Raw genomic sequence first — 17,502 nt, forward strand, 5'->3', positions numbered from 1 at the left:
ATCATGACGTCTCACCCCCTTTTTTATAGCATCAAATAACGAATTAAAATCAAACTTAACTTAACACTTGAACACATCAGCGTGATAAGAACTACCTCAAATGACAGAAACCATTTTTAGGAAAAATTTATTCGACTTTGAATTTTTAGTTTGACCCATCTGCTAACATGGAGGGGGCGGGATTTATGACCTATACTGCAGCCAGCCACCAGGGGGCGATCAAGAGGTTTTGGCTTCACTTTTTGGGAGCTGACATGTTGTCCATCTTTATACACAGTCTATGATTAGCCCCAAACACCTCCCTTTACTCATGCCATGTGCTATTTTATTGAAAGGGACATGAACTCACACATTATTATTCAGAAAGACGCCACTGACCCAGGAACTGGAACATTTTAATGAAAAACCCATCCTCCATAGGGACTAGCTTAAAAGTTCTCCAGTGTGTCACTGCCTGTTTACTATTGTTCGTGTGGGAGAGACCTCATTTTCTGTGATTCAGATTCAGCATTTGAAAGAAACATTTGCAAATTGAGGGTGGGGGGGGGTGGGGGGGGGGGGGGTGAGAGTACTTACCACCTCCGCTAACCAATTAACTGATTGAAAATTCTGAAACCCCAAAAGATAACAGCACTCCAGCATAAAGTGATTCACACACCTGATAAAGCTGTGCATAATTTGTATTTAAAAGGTCAACCGGAGCATCACATTTTCAAGCTCTTAGTACCTCTTCCGTTATACCTCCCGTGCACTGCAGAATGAAGCAGATTGTTAATTCTTCCCTCCATTTGAACCCGCGGGAGATTTACAGCTCACTCTCTGCCCTCTCTACTACCTCTGGAGCTGATGGCTAGGCCAGCTGGGGGCACCAGATGCCTGTTTTTAGGGCATTTGGCTCTATAGTTTTCACTCCACAATGAGGCATGCTGTAACACGTTGGCACTGGCTGACATGATGTGGGTGAAAAAGGGATGGTCACTGGACTCACGTTTTAAAACTGCAGTCATTGACTTCTATACAGTGACTAGATGAGGACAGAGGATGAAAATATGGGCTGACGGCCAAGAAAGCGGAAAGGTCAGGACAAAATGTGCAGCCAGCATGTGGACAGACAGATGTCTCTGACTTCCTGGACTTCTGTCTCTCATTAGCACCCCCTGCTGTCCAGATTACTTTGTCCATTTGTGGAGCTGCAGGCGATTTATACACACAAAGAAGTGAAACACACTCTTCCCAGAGCATTATGCTCTTTTTTTTCTTGGCTCACACTCTCTCTCGCAAACACTCGCCGACACACGGGGGACACTTTATCGCAGCACGGTCAGGCAGGATGTTGAGCTATTGACTGGCCTGCAGAATGGGACTATGGGTATTCTGGGACCCCCTGAGATGATGGAGACTAATAAGAGCAGACCATTAAAGAAGAGAGAAAGGAACAATGGAGGGTGAAAGAGATAGCATTTATACTAGAGAAGGGTGCTTATTGTAGGTCAGCAAGCCTATATATTATACACTGTGCTCAAAATCTTCATTATCTGAAATCACACGAGCCGGTTGTAGCCGGGACATTCATCTGAGCCGCCGGCAAATCAAAAGATCTGTATTCAGGCTGAGAACAAAGAGAGCCATAATCAGAAAAGAACTGCAGCTTGTAATGATCACCTCATTTTCTCTCTGAAAAATGGGAAACATTACGGAAAAATGTGCATTTATTGTTTTATTTCTTGCTGTGACTCTGCTAGCACAGAGTGGCTATTAGGTACTGCATAGTAAGGTTTCCTGCGATATATTTCATGGCTGTGCCTCCAGGGACAAGTAAGTCCCAATGACCAAAACCATTGTTTAACATGGTGCAGTAGAGGATAAAAAATGATCAGAAACCACCTTGAAAAAAGAGTCTGAAAAACTGCACACATTAAGCATTTAATGTTTCTTTTTCTCTGCCTGCCTCTGCAGAAAATCAAACTGTGCTGTTTTTATGATTTTGTCATTACGTCCTGCAGCGTATTTCAGTGGGTATTATGGCAGGAGCTGTTCCTCCAGGGTAAAGTGATTCAGTTAAAGGACCAAAACCATTGTTTAACATGGTGCAGTGTTGGATATAAATGATCAAAAATCCCAAACAGAGTCAGAAAAACTGCCTGTGTTACATATTCCATTGACAATAATCAATAAGATTGTCCAATCTAGCAGATTAGGATGGTTACGTCTATCTCTTCATAATAAGAGTCTTCCTAAAACACACTTTTATAGTCTATCTTACCTTCCCACACCATTCGTTTTATTGTTTTAATTTGAATTGTTATGTTTTATGACTATGTTTTATGTCTTATTGTTTTATTGTTATTGTTTTATTGATGGTGCTATTGCTCTAATTGTTTTATGACTAACACTTTCATGATTCTGTTGTTTGTCGTTTTTAGCCTGTAAACCACCTTGTAAACCTTGTTTTGGAAATGTGCTATATAACTAAAGTTTATTATTATTATTATTATTGTCATTAAATCCTTGTGCTATACTTACTTTAAAATATAGGATTTATAGCAGCAATATTACCGACTTGTACTATCAGAATTACAAAGTAATAGTATGAAATATATTAGTAGTACACCAGCAATTGGCACTTTCATAAAGACGTCTTTTAAGCAACAGATGCTGAGATATATATATTAGAAGTGGACGTATAGTCACCTTGATGTCAACCATTGGTTTGTAGACTGCCGTTTTGAAGCTTCTAGTTCGGCATTTTGGCCGTCGCCATCTTGGTTTCTTTTGAAACCAGAAGTGACACGAGAGGGTGGAGCTAAGTTCAACCAAACTCTGAACTAGACATTTTTAGGCAACCAAAAAGATAGAAATTATTTCATGAACTGACAAAAAGACGAAAACACTCCCAGACCGGACAACGCCGTGGTAGCAACCTATCAATCACAAGGTAGCAATGCCCTAAAGCATACCCTGCTTTATGGTCTATTTGACTCTAAATGGGACCATAATTTACCAAATGAACATCATGCTGTATTGAAGAAGACTTAAAACTAGCGATTGAGACCATAAACTCATGTTTACAATGTTTACTGAGGTAATAAATCAAGTGAGAAGTAGGCTATTTTTTTCATAGACTTCTATACAATCAGACTTCTTTTTGCAACCGGAGGAGTCGCCCCCTGCTGGCTATTAGAAAGAATGCAAGTTTAAGGCACTTCCGCATTGGCTTCACTTCTCAGACCCGGAGGTTATTGTCTGATCCTGGCTTTAATCCATTAGATGGTTTAAGCTTAAAAACACTGGATCCTACATTTCCCATGATACAACTCACTATAATGATGGGTTTTCTAACCCTGATGATTATGACATCATTAGGGGTTATTTTCTTGACTAACAAAGCTCCTCCAGAGCCACAGACGATATTAAACAACTGTTTTCACAGGCAGAGTAGCAAGCTCACTTTGACATGTAAAATCAGTGCAGTGCCCCTTTAAAAAATCCTATTACACTACATTACTATCAACCGCCTTTAAAAGCCATATATGTGTGTCAAAGAAGATCTAAGTACCAGACCCTGACGTTGATACAGAGGCTGAAACTTAAAAGACTGCTGATTCTGAGACACGCAAGAGATGCTGCAGCAAAGTCATCAAAATGTTGTGCTTTTATTAAATCTCCTCTGTAATAAAACCCTGCGCTCGCGTCACAATGCTGAGATAAGCTGCAGAACGGAGAGAGGAGAGGAGGAGAAGCTCTCAGATCTGAACATTTGACGCTCCACCGCCGTACCACTGTTCTGCTGAAGACAGGGCTGACGTGACGCTGTGCAGGAATGCGGCAGTAGGTGGTCTACTTTCTGTATCTGCCTAATCAGGGCCTACATGCATCAAAACCAGTGAATGACGTCTATGATCATGCGACTGAGCATGAGCAGATATGGTATCCCTGTTTCGTGGTCAAGTGTCTTGCATAAAGCACGCCTTAGGGTGAAAATAAATTAGTCGGAGCATCACTTTAATTAGAAATTACTCCAAGCACTCACACTCTTTAAAGCTGCTTTCATTCATTCACAATGCTGCTGAGTGCTGATTTCAATTTTCGGGTGAATTTAGGCTACTCAAACCCCAGAGGATGTGTTTAAAGAGGAATAAGCTAGAGCAACAGCTGAATGGACGGGCCCCTGAGGAGAATGACACACGAGTGCTCCCTCTGATTGGCTAAGAGACAAACCCTCTGAGCCAATAGGAAGATGACAACAGAAAAAATAAAACATGAGGCTGCGATTTTCACAAAAAACATAGGACAAAACAAATTCATACATGTGCACATTACACTCAGACGCGCCTGACTCCTAACATCTGTGGATGTGATGCCGTTATCTTCCCGCCGTGCCCTCTGTTCCCATGACAACAGAACAGCAAAGCCGACAAGGTCACTTTCTCCAGCTGAGGCGGCATGCAGCACAGAGAGAGACAGAGGGAGATGAGGACAAATATTAAATTATGGGGTGAAGAGGTGAATTTGGCGGACTGTGATCGAGGATAGCGCACGTGTGAAATTTAATTTGGGGATGGATGCACAGGTGAGACTAATGCTGGGTGTCTGCCGGTGTGAGGACAAAAGCAGACGTGACCTTGCACTTTAAGTTTGGTGTGTGTGTGTGTAGCTGTGTATGGGAAGTGCTATATGACTAAAAAAAAGCCTCAGGCACACTTTCCCATCATGCCCCTGAACGTCCTCCAACAGAACGGATCAATCATCCCATCAGCTCCTTCGTCATCCTCAATGCATCATGGTTCCTGTAGTTCCCTCCGCCAACAGACAGAACCTCTATTTGTCTACCCAAAGTGACAAAGCATCTCCAGCTGCGTCCTTATTCATCCCACGTCACCGTTCTATCTGGCAGACAGCACGACTCCACTAATTAGCGCAGTTTATTATTAATTCCAGTGATTAATTAGAGAAAAAGGTGTCTTGGCGAGACGACACAGCTGTCTACTCTTGTCACGACCAGAGGTGAATTAATTTCCTGCAGAAAAACGCCATCACTCTCCCCGCTGTGATCTCTCAAGGTGTCGGCTTCATCTCAAACACTTATGACGTCGGCCGTTTTACTCGTGTATACGATCAAGGACGTTTTGAAATTATGACACAAGCCTCCTAAATCGGATCTGGCGACGACCCAAATGTGTTGTCCTTCTCTAAAGTCATATGCTTCACCAGATGCAGCGTGTAATCCTGCCTTTCCTCTGCTTTCTTTATAGCCTATCATAAAACACAGGTTGTAAACTTTAACTACACTGAGGGTTAAAAATGTACCCACAAATCCTACTTTTAACTTTTAGATGACTGGTTTTTCCAATCCATTACTCCAGAAATACACTGCATAAATTTGATTGTCATGTGCTCATTAAGATTCCCCGACAAAAAGAAAAGTAGAGGAAGCTCATGAACTAATTTCCTCTCTGACAAGGTAAAAAAATCATTATGGCAGATTGTGTGAGCTAATTAGCATAGCATACCTCATTAAGGTGTTGGTGTGTGAAAGTCATTTGTCAGGAGCACAGCGGGAGGACTAATTTAAAAGAGGGTTTTAGATGGTGAGCAAGATGTCTGTCTTTGTGTTGCACACGGCGAGTTGGTGGGGAAAAGCAGTCGGTTTGGCAGCTGAATCGCCGACGGGCTCGAGTATCACGCCAAAAATATGTGCTGTCTCCTGCCAAAGGCTTGACTGGTCAGTTTATATTTAACTCTGTGACCAAACGAGTGTGTTTACTATCCTGTCAACTCCATCATTGTGTGGCTGACTCAGCCATGAAGGCAAATTGTTACTTAATTGAACTATTTACTTTTAATTTAATTTGTGAAGTACCATGGAAGCATGTAAACACAGCAGACTTTCTGTGTTTGGGTCCGTTTTTCTGTTAAAAAAAGTTCAAGCTGTAAGCTAAATTGAAATTGCAAGCATGAAAACTTAATTGTTGTTGTTGTTTTATGCAAATTGGGATATATTACAATACATATTGGTACTTGAGACAGAAACGTCTTTGATTAAAGACATTGTTCTGTGTCTGGAATGCTATTCCAGAAATGTGCTCTTATTCATAAGGTATCTGTTGTGGTTGTTTTAGTGTATTTATTTGTTTGTACATATGAAGCACCTCATGGAACTGGCTTATAATTTACTCACACACTCAGGCCTATAGTCCACACAGGCCTATAGGCGGTGACCTCCGCATAGTGCATCCTGACACCTCTGTTCCTCAATATAAAGGAGGAGTAACTGTACATTAATGTGCAAACATGTGGAAAGTCATGTTAGCCGGTTATTTGGCCACCTTTGCCACTCATGGATGGATCTAAGCCGCCGTTGCAAAACATGTCACCTCATTAGTGATGCCTCACAAAGGAGATAAGAGAGCACAGTCTGACGTTACAAGCCGCAAACTCTGTTTACTCTGTATACACGTCAACGCAGAGCTTTTTTATAAATTTGGGTGTGGACGAATAGCCAAAACGCATAGGAAAACCTACGCTTACAAAAGTACCCTATGTACAAGTAGACTAGGCCTCATATTACATTATTGTCAGACTAGTTGTATTTGACTACTTGCAGGAAATTACATACAAAATTGATAGTTTGCATTAGGGTTGCAAATTGGAAGCACTTTCCTTAATTTCCCGTCCAGAACTGAAGGTCTGAACCACCTGAACCATAGAAAAATACCACTTTCACCAAGACCAGACTTGTTATTTCATTGCATTACACTATTCATCTTATGGTAGTTCGGTATCCAAACTAGCACAAAGTAAAAAGGTCATCTCTGATATTGATTTGCATTTACCAGTTGCAACGTCTCTGTCTGCATCTCCTCTTTTGTGACTGCTTTAGATCAGAAATAAATAAATAATGCCTTTTACCTGGAATTACCTGGATCTTGAAAAGTTAGTACCACCAATATTTTTCCATCCATATGGCAGTAATGTGCCCTTTGTCTGGGGCATTTCTGTTGCATCGTGCTCTATCAGAGCCAGATATTGCACCAGAGACCTTGTAAGTTTTAAGTGACAACTCTAACCAACCCTGGCCATCAGTTTATTGGCTACTTTACTGGACGAGATAGCTGAGAAAGCAGCTGCACTCTTACTGCTCTGCTGGAAGAAGCTCCACCTCACACTGTTCACTAGTTTACACAGACTGTTCACATCAGTTTTTGTTGATAGAAAACACAATTTGCAAAAACAGAAATCTAAAGTGGGAGTTCATAACAGCAACAGTTTTGCTGCAACACTTGAGAAATGATTTGGATGTTATCCCAAACACTTCACACAGTGGCATCAAACTGTGAAGATAAATTTGTGCGTCGTAAGTGTTATCAAGAGCCAGCAGATACTGTTTCTTGCAATGTTTTCCTCGTTTGTTACTTGGAAACTCTGGCAGTCAAATTCAGAGATTTCATGAATGAGTGTGTGAATCTTATAGATTTAAATACTCTTACAGTTCAACCTTTGTACTCCTGTTCACCCTATTAAGACTGGAGAGGCTTTGGTTGCATACTAACATGCTATTTAGTACGCTAAAACAGTATGTGAGATTTTTTTTGTATGTCTTAAACCTTATGAAACCACTAGTGCGTGAATTGCATACTATTTCTGGTGAAATATTACAGTATGCAAATGTTGGACACTACGGCAGCATAAATATCCCACAATGCAATGCGGTGGTGACGATAACGTTCACAACAGACGTTGACGGACAGCTCTGTAACGTCAATAATACTTCAATTTAATTGTAAGATTTTACATTGCTAGGCGTAATATCTATTTTAGTTCAGACTTTGATTCTCACAAATCATCGTTTGGTCACATTAGGTTGGCACAGGTTACCATGGTTACGCGTCTCCAAGAGGCTTTCAGGAAGTGACGACGCACATACTACTGTTTATTAGCAAGAAAAGTATGTCGAACAATAGCACACATATTGGATATGTAGCGCGTAGTATGGGATTTCGGACGAAGCCTTTATTTTGTTCTAAAAGTGGACAATTGCAAAGACTCTAAAGCACACAGCAGCTATTTAAAACAGCAACAATTCTACCTGCGGCTTGTCCGCCAGGCATCATCTTCCTGAGTGTCATTATTTATAGTTCGTCTGTGCCATTCTCCATGCTGAAATATTCTAATAATCCGTTTATTGGGTTTCTGGGGCCCTGTGTGTGTTGACCACAGCAGTTCTCAGTTTTGCTGCAAAGCAGAAAGTTAAACCTAAGGTCCCCCATGGAACTGTAAAAGTAACAACAAAACTCCTGCGTGCTATTTTAGCACACTGCAGCAGAAGATGGCTCACACTACTAATTGAAAGGCTGTGGCCATCCCGCACAATCAGCCCCTTCCATGAGTGATTATAGATCTGACTCTGTGACCCTGAATGGAAATCCCCTGCAGTCCCTAAACCCTCTGGTGCCTCCTTAAAGCCTGGCAAGAGTGACCAAGACTGTCAGGGTGAGCTTCCAACCTCCGCTGGGTCCTCATTATATGTGACAGTGAGATCCTCAATTCTCTCTTCAGTTCACAACTTCCTCCTTTCTCCTCATTTGAATGATCCCACATACACTGTGTTATTACCTGCTTGTTTGCCGCCTACCTAACTGATCGGATAAAGCTCCCCAGGTGCAGACAGCACATAAAACCAAGAGCAAGTGTGGCTTCAAATTAGTACAATGAGTTCTTGTAGGATTGCACGCCGGTGCCCTTTTCTGCGCTGACCCCTCTGACTCAGAGAGGCTTGAATTACTCTCAGTAGAAGGAGCGGCACAAATGAAATATCAATGATTGCACTTTGTCTGTCAGGTTCAGTGTGGGAAATAAGGTTTCATTACATCCTGAAGTGGAGGCCGTGCACAAAGAGGCAATGAGTTGCCCTTTTTATATGTTAATCAGGCCTTGTTTGGTGGCGAGTGGATCCCCTAAATCATGCAAGATGACAGAATTCAGTCACGTTTATTTTTACAAGAGGCTTTTGTTGATTTTTGCAGGTAATTTGCACCCAAACCGGCAGTTTGCGCACTCCTTTTCTAGCAGTTATAACTCAATCAAATCTAAACACACACACACACAATACACACATTTTTTGATTCAGAGTAACTTACACTTTCTGAGGATATCATCGTTTCTGATGTTCATTGCGAATAAATGTCCATAAATCCGCTTCAAATTCATAGGAAAAAAAGGTGCTCCTTATAGCTGTAGAACTTGCCTGAGAATCATCACGTTTTAAAGTTTTCTTCAGTGTCAAAGTAATCCAGTGATAGTTGTCTGTACATCCATGGGTACATTGCAAACAGGAACTGCTAATAGCTAATTCGGCATACTTTTAACCATAATTTGCCAAAATGTAAACAAATATAGGCTAAAAAAAACAACTCACTGAATCCATGGTGACATTCTACTTCCTGTTTACCTCCCCAAAGCATTATGGAAACTGTAGTTCCACAACGTAGAGAAATTTTGAGCATGATTATGCCCCAAATAGAGAAATAAAAATAGGAATGACAAAATCCATTAATATTAGCATGTTTTCATTTATATTTGAGGAACACTGACATTCTCCCCTATCCATTCATTAACAGATATGTGAAAAAAGCTGTTTCAGAGGGTTTAAGTGATGTAACTCTTTGGTCAGAATGTATTTATGGATTTCCCTGCTGATCTTGGGGGTTTGAGGATATTATTATCTCTGATGTCCATCCAAAAAATGTCCATAAATCCACTTAGAAATCATAGTAAACTTATAACTTGCAGAACTTGCCTGAGAATCATCAACGTTTTCTTCGGTGTCAAAGTAATCCAGTGATAGTTGTCTGTACATCCATGGGTACATTGCAAACAGGAACTGCCAATAGCTAATTCGGCATACTTTTAAACAAAATTTGCCAAAATGTAAACAAATATAGGCTAATAAAAAAGTTGTAAGCCACAATACAACTTCCTGAATCCATGGTGACATTATACTTCCTGTTTACAAGCATTGTGGAAACTGAGCATTATTATCCCCCAAAATACAAGTAAGACAAATAAAAATAGAATTGACAAAATCCATTAATATTAGCGTGTTTAAGTGACTCTTTGGTCAGTCTATCATTATGGATTTCCCTGCTGATCTGATGGTGTGCACAGTGTTGTGTGTTTTCCTGGAGTATGTAAATTATCTAACGTATGTCGTGTGTTACCGTAGTGACACACTGGCAAACACACGTACATTAACACAGGCACACACACAGATAGACAGGGAGCTATATGTTCTGATCACTGCCAAGCCAAAGCATGCAACATGATAAGAACTTTCTTTTTTTCACATGAACACAGATGCATTACATGTGTCAACAAGGAGGCTCACCAGTTTCCCAGCATGATAAAGACCCTACAGTTCACACACATCAATGCATTATGGTACTTTTTACATTTGCATAGTTTACACTTTTGGTAAATATTCATACATGACTCTTTCGAACTTAACGTGACCACAGTGGAGAGACAAGCCCGAATGAAGTGAACATGAGTGGTGATGGATGCAATGAGGCGTGGGTGCCATGTGGAGTTATGTCGCCGTGATGTGATGTGATGCCACGTGAGTAAATGAACAACAAATCACTGACAACAATGCGGAAATACAGAAATCAACGACAACAGAATACAGCTTTCAAAAAGAGATAAGACGCAACAAGAACAACAACAACGAAAAAAGACAAAACCACAAGCTGCTTTCTGTCTCGGCCCCAGAGAGTCCTGCTTTGAAGTGGTTTGCTTCAGAGGAGTCGGAGGGATTGACAAGTTCGGAAAAAGACCTTCTGTTGTGCACATGGTTTATACCTTTTGCTAATGGTCCCTAAGCACAAAGCAATCATAAAAGCACTTCTATCGAGCAAAGTTCAAGCTGCCGAGCTAAGATCGATTCTTGTCCCCTTTTTTTTCCTACCTTTCAAATTTCCCCTCCAGCTTTGATTTTATGAAAGTCACTCAGTTTTAACCGCTGCCTCTTGGAATCTCCAATGTGTTTAATAGAGGCACGAAGTGACGCTTGTTGTGACAACAGATACTGTAAGAGACTTGGGTTTTGAGTCAGTCAAAGTCTGAGCTGATAAATGGCTTTTTTTGCTGCTCTATAAAGTGTCAAACAAAGCCAATAATAAGCGTTCGCCGCTCTCCTGCGTCTAGCTGTCCTTCAGTATATCCATGCGACTGATTTTATCTGGCACTGTTTGCCATCAATATGTGTTTGCTTATCTGCTATTTTCTGCCGTGCTCATACAATGCAGCAAAACAGTCCTGTGTGAAACGAGCAGTCCACATTTTCGGGCGGATGGCTTAATTGCGGCCGACGCAAGATGAATGCCATAATTTTCCGTCAAACTCCAAAGTGCACTTTGTTAAATAAAAGCAGGAGGCAAACACAACATTTTTGTGCTTTCAATTCTGCCTCAAAGGAGCAAGATAATACCTTGTCAAAGGTGATGATTATTTTGTTTTGTACTTGCTTATCTAATTCTATATTTCCCACACTGCCCATTCAACACTAAATACCCCCTCAGAGGTAGAGGTATTACAACGACTTAATTATTAGTTGGTCTGTTTTTCATATTCCTTTAGGACAGAGGGTGCAAATTATCCCATCAAACTGCTTTTAAAAACTTCTATTGAAAGACTTTTTCGAGTTCATATATGCATGTGTACATAGTTGGATTTCCAACTGGCAGCATCAGCAGCTCTATTGCTGACAGCCATGTGCCAATCTGACATAAACAGATAACGGCGTAATCGTCCTGCTTTGCTCGCTAAACTCAATGTAATGTATTTCCAATTATTCAATTTTCAGCTCAACCAAGGACTTGAGCATTGTCCAGGAAATGGATATTACTACTGTGTTGATAGTCTGACAAGCGCTAAAACTCAAATACAAATCCAGCACGTCTTGCATTCACTCGGAAAAAATTATCTCACGGCCTCAACGAGACCCAAAACCCAAGCTGATTGGCTCATTGTGATCCTGGAGGGGAATAAAATTCATAAACCTGAAGCATTTACAACCACTTCAACTTAGAGAACCCTGCTGGGGTAGTTGTGTTGCCTAAAGTAGCTACTGCAGCACCGCTACTAACGGGATGCATGATAAGTGGCTGCAATTCAAATTTATAAAAAAAAAAAAAAATTGTTCAAAGTAAATAAGTAGAAAAAAAAGTATTTGTGCAGATGTTGCAAGGATGCAGTAGTCTTACCTGGGGACACAGGCAGTAGAGGTCTCCCCTTCAGGGGCCTCCGGGGCCGGGCAGCAGAACTGGTGGAGCACCGTTTGGTTGCTGCGTGAAGAAGAGTAGAAACAGAATAAATAGAAAAGATCAAAAGGATAATCATAATGTACTAAAAGTTTAGATCTTTCTTCTGGATTTTAGTCCTACATGTGCGAGTCTCATTTTCTAGGTCAATTCCATCCCTTGGAATGAATTAGAGCAGGAATATGTACAGTTGAAACTACCCATCATTGTTTTTTTCCAGTCATTCTACATCCTGTCATTCCTCACCTGCCCACCAGGTGTCCTCAGTGTGTTTCCCATTCTAGCTCATCACCTGACCAGTCTCCTCCCACCACACCTGCTTCCCATTCGTCATCAGCCCCAGTATATATTCTGCTCCACAGTCAGCATTCTCCCTTTTGCCAGATTGTCTACTCAGCCACATGGCTATCCTTCTTACCTCAGCTCCCTCTCCTAGAAAACAACTTCTTTTCTGATTATTGACCCAAAAAATTGTTTCCCAACTGCAGCCTGCGATGTCTGCTTCTGTCGAGTCCATGTTTACACAAATGTTTGCTGCAGTGTTTATTTATAGGAAGACTTTGAGGATTACCCTAGTGGCATAAAATCATTGGCCCAGCAATCAGAAGACAATGGCTGCCTGGATTTTAGCCTTTGGCAGCTTAGTTGCCGGATTGACAGCAGTCCCACTAACACTGGACCTATACAGCCAGATGAATTTGAACAATCAGGCCAAAGTTGGACCAACATCAGAGTGCTCATTCTCAAGTCACAGCTGCCAATGTTGGTCAACAAATGCAACACACTCAGGTCATTGTAGCATATGAATACAAGTCAGGATACAAGGAAAATGATGATGACGGACAGCAGAGAAAGAGACGTGGTCGTGATTCCAAAAGAAATTGCTTCTGGAAAGTTTATTCCCTTGAATCAAGGAAAGAAAAAAAAATTTATGAAGCAGTAGGGCTGCTTATTACTTTCAGGGATTCATTGATTAATCGTTTAGTCTATGAAGCGTTAGAATAAAGTGAAAAATGTGTTTGTCCGACCACCAGCCCACAAATATATTCAGTTTACTATGATATATGACAATGAAAAGCAGCAAATCTTCACATTAAGGGAGCTGGAACCAGTTGGCATTTTTGCTTGATAAATAACTTAAGCAGTGAATCAAGATACATATAGTTGATGAATTGTTTCTTGCCTTCCAGCAAAAGTATAGAATACTTTACTTAAAAGTTTTATCCGACACACAATGTTGAGATTTTCCTCACATTTTAGCGGTAGCAAAGTGTGGCTGCTTCAAAGCATTTTCTTAAAGACATCCCTCTATTCTACTGGAACGTACTGCAGAGAGTCAAAAGTGTGGGTGATACTTAAACGTAGCGAGGAAAGAGCAAGGATATCAAAGTTTAATGTGCATGTGAGAAAGCCACGAGTGTATTCACTTTCCTCCCTCCATCAGTTCCATATGTCCTCTCTTTCAACCTGGACCTCGCTTTCTTCACATTCCTGATTTTCCGACTTCGTCCATCTCGTCCTTTCGGTATCATCCCCTCCCCCCCTCTCCTTCTGTCCCTTTTACACTGATTTTCCATCACTCCCTATCCCCCCTGCTACTCCGGGTCCTACGGGCACGGTGCAAGAGAGCTATTTGCTCAATTACTCTTGCTGTCAGAAGATGTAGCCAGTAAAAAAGAGCAGCCGCTCTCCATATGCCGTGTCCTTATCCCTGGACACGGGACATGGAGAGGGACGGAGAGGAAAGAGGTGGGACATACAGATGAGAAAGCAAGGCTCTATAATCCCAGAAGCAACCACCGCTCCATCCCTCATCACCCCTATATGTTGCCTTTTGATCCTCCTGCCCTGTATGCCATCTACCTGCCCTCATCTCCTTCTGCTCTGGTGTCCCCTCGGAGAGGACAGAGACAACAAGGAGACACGTATGTCTTCCCGTTCTCCTCTTTCAAGAGTGTGACTTCTGGTTCACCTCACTTAAATCTGTTCCTTTCGGCTGTGAAGTACAATAGTCTATCACATGATACACAAAGTCCTTAAAAAAACGACTCTAAAGGTGGATCCTAAAGGTCTCTTTTTTGTAAAGAAACAGAGAGAACGAGCCTGAAAAGGAGGTTGGGGGCTATTTGACAGCAACAATAGTGTACAGCACAAGGAGGAGGGTATGACAACAAATTAATTCCCATTGTTAATGGCTCCTCTAATTGTGTTCGCCTTAATGACCATGACACCGCTGTGGCACTTTTTAATAGGTCAAGAACACAGACGGCCTCTGAGGGGACACAGATTAGTGCGAGCGTTTGGAAACAGCAGACACTTGTTCGCGCAGATAATAAAGGCCGTCCGGTATATTCTGCAGGACGAGGTATAAAAACATCTAGGTTAATGGACTAATCAATTGTGTTGCATGCTGTAATTGTATTTACCTGCTGAAAATGTACAGCAAAAATGTAATAAAGTCTGTGAATTCACAATGTTGGCACCCTGGCATGAGTAAAAGAGAGTTCAACATGTGCTTAGTCACATTCTTGCAAGATGATCGATACCACTGTCACATAATGTGTGCTAAATATGGAGCTATAGAGCCAGTAGATTAGCTTAGCATAACATCTGGAAACAGAGGGAAACAGCTGGCCTTGCTCTATCCAAAGGTAATAAAATGCACCTACAGTACCAGCACCTCTAAACCTCATGAATTGACATTTTTTATTACCCAGCTTTGTTGAAATACTCGATTCTGATCACGGTCAATCACGGCATTCTACGCTCTGTTATTTCTTTATAGCAGACCGTTGCTATGTATAACAGACCGTTGCTATGGGTGCAGTTCTGATGTCGGACTCTGGCGGACCGTTCTTGTGTCAAATTATTGATTTCTTAACTCCAGCGAACGGGTCATTGTTGTGAAATAAACCCCTTCAGGGCGATACAAGACGGTTCGTCGGGGTGCTGCATCGCCCTGTCAGGGTTTATTTCACAACAATGACCGGCTCGCTGTACATTATCCCTTACATATCTTGTTTGTTTTTCTGTTAAAAAAACACATTGTTATTGGTTATGTCTGTGATTATTTATTGGTTGGTGCAGTGACTTCTTGGAGTCTCCGCTAGTTGCTGACATACTGACTACATCTGGCTGTACCCAGGTCCAGTGTTAGTACAGCAAAGCTGTCAGGAATTTTCTACTTTCCTTTTTTATCTCCAGTCTTTATGTCAAGTAGGGGTGGGCGATATGTTAAATTTTCCCAACCGGCGATCGTCAGTTATGCATCATCTTCCTGCTGCAGTTTCAAATATGTGCATCCCACTTTGACATGGATGAATAAAGACGGCATAATCTCAGACACTCCAAACCTGCTGAGTCGTCCCTTTCTTGACAACGGCGTTTAAAAAGAGCAGAGCTCATTTGAATTTAATCAATGAGCGTTATTGGCGAGGAGGTGGAGCGTGCAGCAGGGTTGTTAGTCGCCTCTGATGATGAGACATAACTGACATATATATATCCACTTGTGGCCAAACTGTGTCAATGAAAAAAAGCACTGATTTCACCATATTTGAGAAAAACAGCTCACAGGGAAGTATCATGGGATGGAAGAGAGCATGAACTCCTTTTATCTTTTAAAGCACCTTCTTTCTGATTCATCTCTATCTGCTTTGATCTCTGGCTATTCCCACAATTTTCTCTCCATTATTTTCTGCTCACTTTTACTATCAGCTCGATCTTTCCACTCAAAAACAGCTTGCAAGCGTTTTATAACAATTTTTGGGTTTATGAAGGGACCTTTATAAAAGGCCGGCTGCACTACGGAGATACACGACCAAAACTATCATGAACCTGTTCATATCCAAGTTGTGCTGATGTGAGAAGACGAGGAGCTATCATTTCCTAATTAACCTCTGCATCATTGTGACGACAATCCGCTCATTCCCATTCAGGATTATGCAAACATCTCTTCTACATCAACATGTCTTCGACTACGAAACCCTCCGGTTTGAAAGGCGCCTCCCTACAAACTGTTTGATCAATGCGGGCGCCGAAGATTATACTGAACTCGCATGACCTGCTTTCTGATCTTCCACGCCATTGACTCGGTTCCCCTCATGGCCTAAGCTCGCTAATACCACCTATAAAAAATCTATAAGCTTTTATAAGCTCTTCCCCACACTGGGTCTGTTTGAGGGAGAGCGTAATCTGCACACCACGGTTTCATTGTATTTTGTTTTAACTTCTCGTGTCTAATGTGTTTGTCGATGCGCTCCTCCTCGTGTTGAATTCAGCTTTGCTGTGTCAATAGCTCTCCGGCTGATTCGACTCGAGCTCAAGGCAGAGAGAGATGTGTGCACACTGGAGTGATACAATTTGAAGCACGGGACGGAGAGAGAGAGAGAGAGGGGGGAAGAGACGGAGACGGATCAAAGCTCGCAATAATTGACGGATTAGTTTTCACAGACCATTTCCTTGGCAGTCAGGGGGAAAAAATAGCTGCGAACATGTTCGCTCATTGAAATAACATAAATGCAGTATTAGAGCCTGCCCCTGAAGGACAAACATGGTAAATACAATTGATCTCGGAGGAGGCAAACATATTAACAAAAGTGGTTCAGCTGAGGCGTTTTTAAGGTTGCATAGCTGCTCCCTTAAAAACGGATGTTTGTGTTTGTCGCCATTATTTCATTTCCATGTTGCGACACTTTGGAATAAATGCATTTTATAGTCAAGGTCAAAGACAAATCAAGAGTTTTGTAAGGGAAAGAAAAACATTTAAATATAATATAAATAAATCCTTCCATTGAAAATGGCTTTAACCCTTTGAACTCTGCAATAGAAAATGGTCCTCCAGTGCCTACATTGGTATTTTTTTGCTTATGTGATGTCATTTCTTGGAGCATCTTCAAATGCTCCATATCCCTAAAAAACTGTATCACATAAGCTACAAGGTTATGCCACTCAATAAACCATAATACTTGATCCAAGTATTGAAGTTGTGTCATAAATCTGCTTGGTCAGTGGCCCTCGGCATCGGAGACCGACGCACGAGGTACCCCTCTTTTGGACCCACCAGGGACAACGTGTCAATATATGCTCCTTACATGCATAGTGTCCTTTCAAAAAATCAACTTCTATTTTCACGGGATGTTAGGTTTAGGCAACACAACCACTTAGTTAGGGTTTGGAAACAGTCGTG

At 41.5% G+C, this 17,502-nt stretch overlaps 1 protein-coding gene across 4 annotated transcripts in view; it reads right to left on the bottom strand.

Annotated features, from left to right (window-relative positions):
- iqsec3a (IQ motif and Sec7 domain ArfGEF 3a) overlaps window positions 1-17,502 on the bottom strand; it is a 102,172-nt gene that overhangs the window by 68,406 nt on the left and 16,264 nt on the right. For all 4 annotated transcript variants that reach the window (XM_074625442.1, XM_074625441.1, XM_074625444.1 and 1 more), the window contains exon 2: window positions 12,261-12,341. In XM_074625442.1, coding sequence (XP_074481543.1) covers window positions 12,261-12,341 — 81 coding nt within the window. The remainder of the gene's footprint in view (window positions 1-12,260; window positions 12,342-17,502) is intronic.

This window comes from Sebastes fasciatus, chromosome 23, assembly GCF_043250625.1.
Source record: "Sebastes fasciatus isolate fSebFas1 chromosome 23, fSebFas1.pri, whole genome shotgun sequence".
NCBI classification, from domain to species: Eukaryota; Metazoa; Chordata; class Actinopteri; order Perciformes; family Sebastidae; genus Sebastes; species Sebastes fasciatus.